Below are 10,987 nucleotides of genomic sequence, written 5' to 3'. Positions count from 1 at the left end.
TGTTTCTATCATCCAGGCGAGCTCAGCACAACACAAACAAATCAGTCCCTCTTCTCCTTCCTGTATGCAAGGCTCCATCTAAACCCATGTATTCTTCATATTCCCTGTATAAAGTGTGTAAAAAGACTGGAACATCAGTCCCCACAGTGCTGCCAGTTTCTTCTCTCCACGTCCCTTCCAGCCACTCACCTGCGGTGGGAGTTCCTGTTGCTATTTACATGGCCACGTCCCGAGCAGCCAGGCGTGGGGCACTTTAGAACATTCTCATACATTGCAAGAACTTGGACAAACAGAGAGGAGAGGGCGAGAGAAGGTTAGGAGGATCCAGAGTGAGTATGAAAGCCTTGTGTTTCATTAAGCTGAACGGGCTCAGTGACAACAGCATGCACATGCTCCTAAGAAACATTTCCAGCTGAAATCAGTTAATCATAAAGTTAATCACGGCCACACCATATGGTGAAAGAACAATCTAGGCATGCAATGTGTTAATGGCATGCACGTTGTGTGAAAGCATTGGCGTAAGAGGAAAAGAAATCTCTCTTCAATAATAACGGATTTATTTTTGGTGAATTGAATGAGTCTAGCCATTAGGTTGTCTATGACACATCCTGCAGCGCTACGTCTCTGGGCCTGCAGTAAACTGACTCATCAGAACCCGCCAGTGACATGATCCTCATCCAATTAGAGGTGTGACTGGGTAGGGATGAAAAAGCTGCTTTGCGTCTGAGAGATCAGTGCAGCCATATTGAGAAACAGACTAAAATTACACATAAGCAACTATCAGCACATCCAGAAAAGCAAAGGTTGTACGAGAAAGAGCGCCACCGCTTCGGGTGGAGGAGGAAATGCACTCATTCGCATTACAGATATGCCAGAAAAGAGGGGTAAAACATGCCCACAGCACAGACGGCACGTAGAAAACACGCATGGGGACATCTATCAAGTGCAAACAGCCATTCAAATTTGGCTTACTTTCTGGTGGCACGCGGTCTTTGTGGGGGCAGCCGGACAAGCTTCGATGGTGAGGATACAGCCCCGTGACATGTCCCGTGCCATCACAACCCGGGGTCGGACACTTGCTTTCTTTTTTCTCTCCCCTTGAGTCTGCAAGCAAAGACAGTTATTGGCATATCCTGTTACGGGCACAGTAAGCAAATCCCATTAACCTGCTGGATTCCTTGTGATAACATTTATGCTCCTGTTACAGCTATTTTCAAACACTGTCTGTTTGCTGTTTGCTTTGAAATTGGACACTGGAAGAATATAGTCTGAATGAGACTTGTGGCTGAGAGGAGGGACACTGATGCATGAGACACGTGTTCTGCAAAATTCGAAATTTATGAATTGGCTGCCCTGATTTGAATCAGAATGACAGAATTTACTGGATTGTAATTCAAAAAAATCAAACTGTCACAGCACAGAGGAATTTTATTAGTCAGACAATAAAACAAAGATCTACATCATTAATTTCAATTAATTTTGTCTACTTATTTCATAAAGAATTCAGAATATGTAGTAATGTTTTTTTTTACTGATAAGCAATACTTTGCAAAACTAAGTTCAATATTGTCAAAATACCTAATAATTAACATTTTAATTTTGCTGTACAGCAAGTCAAAATATCATCTACATTACTGCAGATAACTTTAAAAATAAATATTCTCATTATAATTTGAAATATATAAATATTAAATTATAAAACATATTGAGCTATAAGTGCACTAATAATAAACATAAGTGGCCTATTGGAAAAGCTTATGAATCATTAATTTTGTGTTTGTGTTCTCTGTATTAGTAAGTAAGATGGCATTTGTATATAATATAATATAATATAATATAATATAATATAATATAATATAATATAATGTAATATAATATAATATAATATAATATAATATAATATAATATAATATAATATAATATAATATAATATAATATAATATAATATAATATAATAGCAACATATCAGCCCTTCCAACATACATACATGGGTCAATGACGAATAAGGTTTTTAAAAGTGTAAAACAAAAAAAACAAAAACATAATGGAGATATAATTAATTTTGAAGTTTCATTAAGTATTAACAATGAGATTATGTGGTTTTTAATAATCAATTAACACTGCTTTTGTCTTTTTGTACAAAATTTGACAAAATTTGTCACCAGAAAAGTCATTCAGTTTAACCAAAATTCCGAATGAGACTTTTGGTTATACCGAATGAGAATATTTTCGAACAATGCTGACAGGCTGATACCTAGCTAGTTAGCTTGCTAGCTAGCAAGCGAAAGGACAATTAAACATTTTGTATTTAGTACAAGTTTTTAAAATATTACAACATTTTCCATGTTTTATAGCGGTTGTACCGAATGACCTGATGTTTCGAGCAAGTGTATGAGCAAGTGAAAACATAAACATGATACTGACCACATGACTTGATCCAAAATGGTCCCTTTATATTGGTTATTCCAAATGACATCAATGAAATTCATTTTTCCGGACAATTTTTCTCATAACAAAGCAACGACTTCTACACATAATTTTAATACCATTTTGCACTATGTTAATATATGATGTTATAAAATCATGCCATAATAAAAAATATATATTTATTACATTTTAAGATATTTTAATCACAAATGAAATGGCTGTACTGGTCTTTGGACAGTTAAACCGAATGACCATTTGACACTAAAATACCTTTATATGTAGCAAAATATAATTAAAACCTTTTGGATTTGATAAAATATATCTAGTTGTACTACATTACATACTTTGGATGTCATATCTTTGTTTTTTATTATTATTAAGGCCTTGAGACCCGTCACGTCATTGACCTGTCTACAGATTTTCAATCAACTTTGCAATCTTGTATTCTCAAATACAGCTTTTGTGTTTGAATATTTCCTATTGAAATATTTTGTAACCTCTGACAAAGTTTATTTTATATTGCAGTCAGTTCTGGTTCTCGAAAATTTGATTGGCTGAGCGTTCCAAGAATTTTGATATATAGTCCACTCTGGGGGGGCTATATAATTAAAACCTTTTGGATTCAATGAAAGAGATTTAGTTGTACTACCTTACATACTTTGGATGTCATATCTTTGTTTTTTATTATTATTAAGGCCTTTGGACAAAAACATATGATCCACATATATACTGTACATACATATATACTGTGTCTGGGTGATTATCATAACAATCTCTACCATTCTAAACGATTTCAGAAATATGGAATATACAATTCTGTATATTAAGAAAGAAAAACTGATTTTACAACCACCTTACGGCATGTAGGAAAACATAAAACGAACATTGTGAGGAACTAAGTATCAGAGTATAATGAAATATACATTATACACATAAACATATAAATGTTTTCATCTCACAGCATTTTATTCTACATAGACATTTTACTCCATCCAAGAAGTTCATTGATATTGATATTCAAATTCATGCTGTTAAAAAATATTTCCACTATAGCAGTTCAGTTCCCCATTATTAGCTTACAAGTGAAAACCGCTTTCTGTTCAGCTTTCACTGGTTCTGGTTTGTGGTGTGCGTAGTTTCTAGCATGAGACCAAAAAGGGAAAACCAGCAAATGATAACAGAGAACCATCATAGCGCCCATTGGCTGATCAAGAAAGTTGTGGAATGTGGATACATTTATCAGTAAATGCATTCTGTGTTAGTCAAATCGGTTTAGCTAAGAAAACACATTTGTAATATCTTTCCCTCTTTAATTAGCCAAAAATAACTGCTGTAAAACTCCACAAGCATGCAATAATAATGCACCCTGTCAGTCAGAACAGTGAGATCACTCGACATGTTTAATAACGACGCTCCAATAATTAGAGCCAAGAATAGTTTCTGGAGACGAGGTGTGAAAACGTGGTGTAATTCTATAATTACACGACCCTCTGACTTGCTGTGGTCGTGCACCGCAAAACAACAGCAAACTGCGACAGGAAGCACAAAGACACTATCTTTAATGGAAACCATAGTGCAAATTGAGCAAATGGAGGGTAATGAAACATACGAAGCAGCGCCTTCAGAGCAGAGACAAAATGATGAACCTTTTCAAATACTAGATAGGAAGAAAGCAGTTAGGTTGGGTAACTGCAGGTGATCTGAGAATCCTCAACACCATAACCACTGTTTGTTAAATGTGATATTGTTATGCTCCTGTAGTTTCTGATTGCTAATATTTGCATATATCAGAGAAGAAGGCTCAATCCCAAAGGTAGTGGGTGTGGATTGGGAGGGATTTGAGGTAATAAACCATGTATGGGATCCAAGGGATGAGATTTGCTTTCCTAACGGGCCATGCAGATTGCCATTACTCAAGCCTGACAAGGTAAGTCTCTGATGTTACCATGTCAACCTATTTTAGCAACATAAGCTGTTGTCATTATGGAAGTTGCTACCAGGGAGACCTGAGTGTTGAAAAACAAGCCCCAAAAATGTTTCTGTCTCACCAAAGTGACCCCATAGTCATCAATGTCATCGGCGCAGTGTGTGACGGAATGTTAAGTGACCCAAGACACTGGAGAACAAATGCTGCAACAGCTTTCAGGACGAGAAAATTTGTGCAAATACACTCATTTATGGAAACAAATACACTCATTCAATTCCATCTCAGAATAAAAAATAAATCTGTTATGTGTGCAAAAATGTGTAAAATAAGAAATAATAATTCAGAATGGAATATATCTCACATTTCTGAGAAATAAAGCTGCATTGTGAGATACAATATCACAAATAGAAAAATAAATCTGCAATTGAGAGATATGAACCTGGTTTCACAGACAGGGCTTAGATTAGGCTTTAGTTCAATTAGGACATTTAAGTAGCTTTTATAAACGTGCCTTGGAAAAAACATTACTGGTGTGCATCTTGATACAAAACAATGGCACTGACATATTTTAAGATATGTCAGTGCAAGTTGCTTTCAGTTAAAACAGCTCAAATATGCGTTTTAGTCTGGGACTAGCTTAAGCCTTGTCAGTGAAACCGGGGGATGAAGTCGCATTCTGAAATATATCACAATTAGGAGAAATAAAGCCGCAAATATGAGGTATGATGTCACATTGTGAGATTTAAAGTCACAATTACCAGGAATAAAGAAATAAAAAAGGAAATGCTGACTTTATATCTCGCAATTGTGACAAAGTGAAAAAATAAAACTGGTAATTGTGAGAAAATGTTAAAAATAAAAAATAAAACATCACACTGGAATATATAAAGTCGCATCATGAAATATAATATGCCAATTAGGAGAAATAAAACCACAATTAGGAGAAATAAAGCCGCAATTGTGAGATATGAAGCCACATTGTGAGATATAAAGTCTCAATTGTGATACATAATGTCATATTGTGAGATTTAAAGGTACAATTATAGGGAAAAAATAAGGAAATTTTGACTTTATATCGCACAATTGTGACTTTATTTCTCACAGTTGTGAGAAATTACCAGAATAACCGTTTTTATTTGTTTCCTCAGTGGCAGAATATGGCTTCCAAATTCCATAAACTTGATAATAAAGGGGAAGTAGCTACTGAAATCTCTGCTGTAATGCAAAATCTCATTAGAAGTTTTATTTTTACCTTTAGGGTAATATGCTCTTTTTGCGCCATCATGATGGAGTCGGGCCTTGCGTTCTTCTGCACTGCTGCTCTGCCTTGGGCTGTGCTCTCCATGAAGGCGCTGATTGTCCCTCCGAGCCACCATCTGTTCTGATGCCATTCTGTCTCGCATAACCTTGGCACGCTCAGATTCGAGAGCAATGGCCTTTTCCAGCAGTGACAGGTTGCCTTTAGTCATGTCGAAAGCTTCATCTGAACGTTCGGAAGCCACTGATGTAGTGTCCTCATCCCCTTCCTGAGCGCAGCTAGATGGGTAGCCTCTTGAAGCGGGGCTGAGCTGTTCTTCCAACTTCATCAGATTGACCATGTCTGAGTAGTTCCTCTCAAGGGGTCTGTGCTGGTCCATCTGGCAGCTATCATACCTGGGCATGTGATGCATTGGCGGCTGATGCGGATGCGGATGCAGATGCTGCTGCTGCTGCTGCTGCTGCTGCTCGGCCTGGTGTTGCAAGGCCTGGTGACCTTGGTGCTCCATCGTGGGCCGCTCGGACGTTTGGGTCTCGCTAAGTTTGCGGGCCAAGTCGAAGCACTGGTTGCGTAGACACTCCAGGCTACTGAGACACACTTCCTCCTCGCTCTCCTCCGTCTGGCCCCGTCCGTTAGCATGGCCGGCTGGGCCGGTATCCCCAGACCCGCCATCCGCGTATCCCTCGTCAGGCAGCACGGCCCCATGTCCCTGGGCCAGAAGCTTCAGGGAGTCCACAGTCTCGCGTACCACATCGCTATCCAAGTCGACGCTCAACTCTCCCTTATGGCCTCCTTGTTCGCTCCCATCATCCTCGTCCTCGTCGTCATCCTCACCTGCACTGTTGGAGGAATTGCTGTTCATCTCTGACTCAGTCATGGCCTGGTAGGCGGCATCCTCTGCGATTTTACCCAGGTTGAGGAGGGACTTGGCCACCAGCTCGTCATAATTCTCATACTCCTCATTGTTCATGTTGTTGTTATTGTTATTGTCTTTCTCAACTGTTTGATTGGATTTTGATTGTCCACCACTGGAATAATTGTCGTCTGTAGAGAAAGGAGAACAAAACAAGAAATTTGCATGAAGATTTGTAGGCATTTTCTAAACCGCTCCGAAAATACCTCCTCAAATATGTTGCGCACTAGGGCCTTTCACCTTATTTCAAAAGAAAGCGGCTTGTGCGGCGAGATAAATTGACAAACGAAATGTCAGTCCTCTCTATAATCTGAAGCCGCCTGAACACTATCATTATGAAAATGTAACGTCTCATGAGCGATAGCATTGATGCAGCAAATCTAAGACAAATGTCACGCCAGGGTTTCACGTACAGCTCGATGACACAGGTACAAATTGATTTAAATAATCAAATGCGGTTTAGTAAGATGGTAACTGCCACTATGCCACTGAAATATATTTGAGTATTCCGCAAAAGAAACGGATGCATTTTAGAGAAACTGCAATATGGTAAGTGGTACATGAATCATCAGGCAGCATTTTAAATGCTTCACAAGGCATATTTATGTTCCATAACATGTAAGCAGCACAGGCTGCTCTGAAAGCCTCTCAATTGTACTGAAAAGATTTTAGTGTTGCTAGTATTTGGGACAGAGGCGGATGAGACTGCAGGGATAAGCAGAGGATGAGGTGCTCTGTTTCTAGAGCCAGAAATATCCTCAGGAGGAGCCCATTTTCACCGGGGAGGGGTGGGTGGGGGGTGGGGGGGCTGAGTGTATTTGACACCTCCGGGACAGCGGCGTGCATGTGTGGAGGGGGGCCAAAGTTAATAACTCAGAGAGCCTCTTCTCTCTATTACTCTGGAAGCACTGTCACAAGCGATTGAGGACACCATGGAATGAGGGTGAGATGCATACTAAGGAAGCAGTCACATCTGCTTTCCCTCAATTTCGAAAGGGGAGTTGGATTGTTCCTTGCTGTAAAATCCACATTAATTAGGATGGCGAGGGCCGGCCATTCTCTGCAGGGTGTATGTAGATTTCATTGTGATTCAGCAAATTACATATACTGCATGACTTGAAACGAAAACAGGCAATTTAGGAAATAAAACATTGACTTTAATGACTGCATATTCTGTCAATTATACTTCGAAATGCCGGTTGACCTACAATAAGCTGCCCTTGATTCATATTTCAAATAGCATTCTGTGTGTCAGAGCAACTACATGTCTTTCTGTAGATTCTAAACATTCCATTTGCTACTCTGGTAACATTTTCCATAATGTTCATATAACCAAGAAAAACCTGGACATTTTGAACATTTATGGAACTTTGTTTTCATAACATTCTTAGAACATAAACATGTTACCTGGGATTAGCTAACAGGGAACATTCTCGGAACTTTGGCTAATATTCTGTAAAGATTCTCTTTAAGTTCTTTCAATAACATGAATAGAACGTTTTTTCAACGTTATCAGGCTTGAGATCATGTCATAAGATCATAAAAGTCATAAAAAAATTTTTACACACACATACAATATAACATACATGAATTACCCGTATCAGATCTATACAGGCGGAGCTGGGGAAGGTGGAGGGTTTCTGAAGCGTGCTGCACTGCAAAGGCAATGCTACCAAAGTATTCTAAAGGTTAAGCATGCAAGCTCATTGGCTACTGATACAGCTGGAACCAATCAGCTGTGCCCTACAGATATTGATATGAGATTGAGTTAAAGGACCTATTAGCCTGTGCCATCTAGTGTTTCATGACAGAACTTTGTATATATATAATTCAAATAATGTATTTACTGTATAAACAAATGTGTGTGCATATACAAGTCTCTCCAGCTGACACTTTTGTGTTCTAAGAACATTTACCTAATGTTCTCATTATGTTATTTATGAATGTTCAATTCATGTTTTGTTTCCATGTTTATAAGAATGTTCAGAATATGCAATAAATCAGATAACATTGCTTACCTTGCTGATGACTCTGATTTTCATAGTAATCCTCTTCCTCATGATCATCATCATCGTCCTCCTCTTCGTCATCGTCCTGCTCTTCATCATCCCCATCCTCCTCCACCACTTCCTCATCTTCTTCTACCTCTTCCTCCATTTGCTCGATCTCCTCTATCTCCTCTCTCTCCACTTCTCCATCTTCCTCTCCTTCCTCTTCCTCATCCTCTTCTTCCTCTCCTGGTTCCTCATTGTCATCCGAGCACTCTTCTTCTTCATCGTCCCCTTCCTCTTCTTCTTCTTCCACTTCCTCTACTTCCTGTTCCCTGTCTTCCCCCTCCTCCATGGCCTCTGGCTCATAGCTTTCATACACGGTGGGCTCTCCATCAACCATAGTTAGAAATGGACGGCGTTTCGAAGCTGGCTCCTGTGGAGGTTTCTCTTGGGTTTTCCTTTTCTTAGCCAAGGGGCATCCATACACACTGCACAACAAAAAGAAAACAAAAACCCAGAGAATTATGAGCAACAGTTCTGAAAAATTACCTTGAATGTGCGAAGAGTGTCTGTGCCAAAGCTCAGCCCTCAGAGATAAGAAGTATTAGAATTGTTTAAGACATAACAAAGCATTAATAACCACTGGCACATTTATTCATGTAAATGCGTGTGCTGCTTGAACTCTGGTCCCACAAGGCAGTGCTACTCCTAAACCGCCAAGACTCGTTTATGAGACTCATCCTCCAAAATATAAACAAGGCAAAGCCCATTCTAGCCTTAGCCCTCAATTATACAAATCCCATAATAATCATTAGGTTTTTGAGAAATTCCACTTTAATTCCACTAAAACAGCAAATGTATGTGGTCTGAATGTGGCATCCAAAGAATAAACGATTCAGTCTTCAGTCTTGTGGCTTTATGATGATTTTTTTTTTAATAATTTTTACCAAAATTGTGAGTTTTTGACTTATTCAGTGATGTGATAATGATAATTATCTCTGATAATGTGTTGTAAACACTGTGTTTCTAAAGATAATCTGGCTTCTACGGACAATTATTACTGAACTGCTGAAAAAAAAAAAAAAATCTTTAATGCATTTCTTTCATTAATTTGACCATGGACCACAAAACCAGTCATAAGTTGGAATTGTATATACACTCTAAAAAATGCTAGGTTAAATATGGACAAAGCCAGGGATTGGATTGTTTTCACCCAGCCATTTTTTCAACCAATTTTGGATTTATTTTTTTAGCCAGCAATATAGTCATTAGTAAAAGGCATGCTTTTGCTCACCCCCAAATAGGGGCAAATTGTGGGGTATTTTAAGCTGAAACTTGACCAGACCAGAGACTTATGTTTCATCTTGTGAAAGAGGGCATAATAGGTGCCCTTTAACCCAACCTGCTGGGTTTTTACCATATTTAACCCAACTTGGGTTGTTTTTAACCCAGCATTTTTTAGAGTGTTTGTAGAAATAGCAAACAATACATTGTAGGGGTTAAAATTTTGATTTTTCTTTTATGCCAAAAATCATTAAAATATTAAGTAAAGATCATGTTCCATGAAGATATTTTGTAAATGTCCTACCATTAATATATATAAAAATATGCATTGCTAAGGGCTTCATTTGGACAACTTTAAAGGCGATTTTCTCAATATTTTGATTTTTTCTACCCTCAGATTCCAGATTTTCAAATAGTTGTATTTTGGCCAAATATTGTCCTATCCTAACAAAGCATATTTATTCTTCAAGCTTATTTATTCAGCTTTGGTGGTCCAGGGTCATATATATACTGTATAAAAATATATATATACATACACACTTTTATTTTGGATGTGATTAATCGAGAATAACTGTTTGACAGCACTAACATGGGATTATTTGAACAGAACATAGAGGGTCTATTTTCAGACAATATTTCTTGCTAATACTTTTATTCATTTAACCTTATCCTCGAGCTTCCTTTAAGTCATAACCTCAAACCATCAGCTCAGTTAGCAATTGGGAGTTGAGATTCACATCAGAGTGAGGCTTTGTAGATATAAACTGGGTTGCCTAGAATCAGAAAAGCACGCCATCACACACACTCACACACATTTTGAATGATGAGGGGACAATAAAAACGTGAGATGTGTTTTTATAACCTGTTCTTGTGGCTCTTGCGCTTGGTCAAGGCTCAACGGACTGTAAAATGTTCAAGATTCAAATCCCTTTTGCAGGCAGTTATCTTCCTCATCCTCTGATACTGCCTTAACGTGCACAAATCAGCACCAGCAGACCAAGGACTTCTGGCAATATAAGTCTGTGCTCGACTGCTTGATGATTCACAAGGCTTGGTACCAATGTTTAAAACAATAATATACCATACTTGTTATAATTACTCTTACTATAACAAATCTGCAGTTGGTATCAGTAACCACTATGGTGGTTAATTGGGATAATTTGTAAAAAGACAGGATCAAATTAATA

General features: G+C 38.2%; 1 protein-coding gene across 7 annotated transcripts in view; it reads right to left on the bottom strand.

The window, feature by feature from the left end:
- myt1la (myelin transcription factor 1-like, a) overlaps positions 1-10,987 on the bottom strand; it is a 74,137-nt gene that overhangs the window by 20,899 nt on the left and 42,251 nt on the right. For all 7 annotated transcript variants that reach the window (XM_048206810.1, XM_048206812.1, XM_048206805.1 and 4 more), the window contains 4 exons: positions 8,544-9,004; positions 5,607-6,656; positions 973-1,104; positions 190-280 (listed from right to left, as the gene is read on the bottom strand). In XM_048206810.1, coding sequence (XP_048062767.1) covers positions 190-280; positions 973-1,104; positions 5,607-6,656; positions 8,544-9,004 — 1,734 coding nt within the window. The remainder of the gene's footprint in view (positions 1-189; positions 281-972; positions 1,105-5,606; positions 6,657-8,543; positions 9,005-10,987) is intronic.

This window comes from Megalobrama amblycephala, linkage group LG11 (genome assembly GCF_018812025.1).
Source record: "Megalobrama amblycephala isolate DHTTF-2021 linkage group LG11, ASM1881202v1, whole genome shotgun sequence".
NCBI lineage: Eukaryota > Metazoa > Chordata > Actinopteri > Cypriniformes > Xenocyprididae > Megalobrama > Megalobrama amblycephala.
Note: the sequence above shows the minus strand (reverse complement) of the source record. Positions and strands in the feature narration are given on the sequence as shown.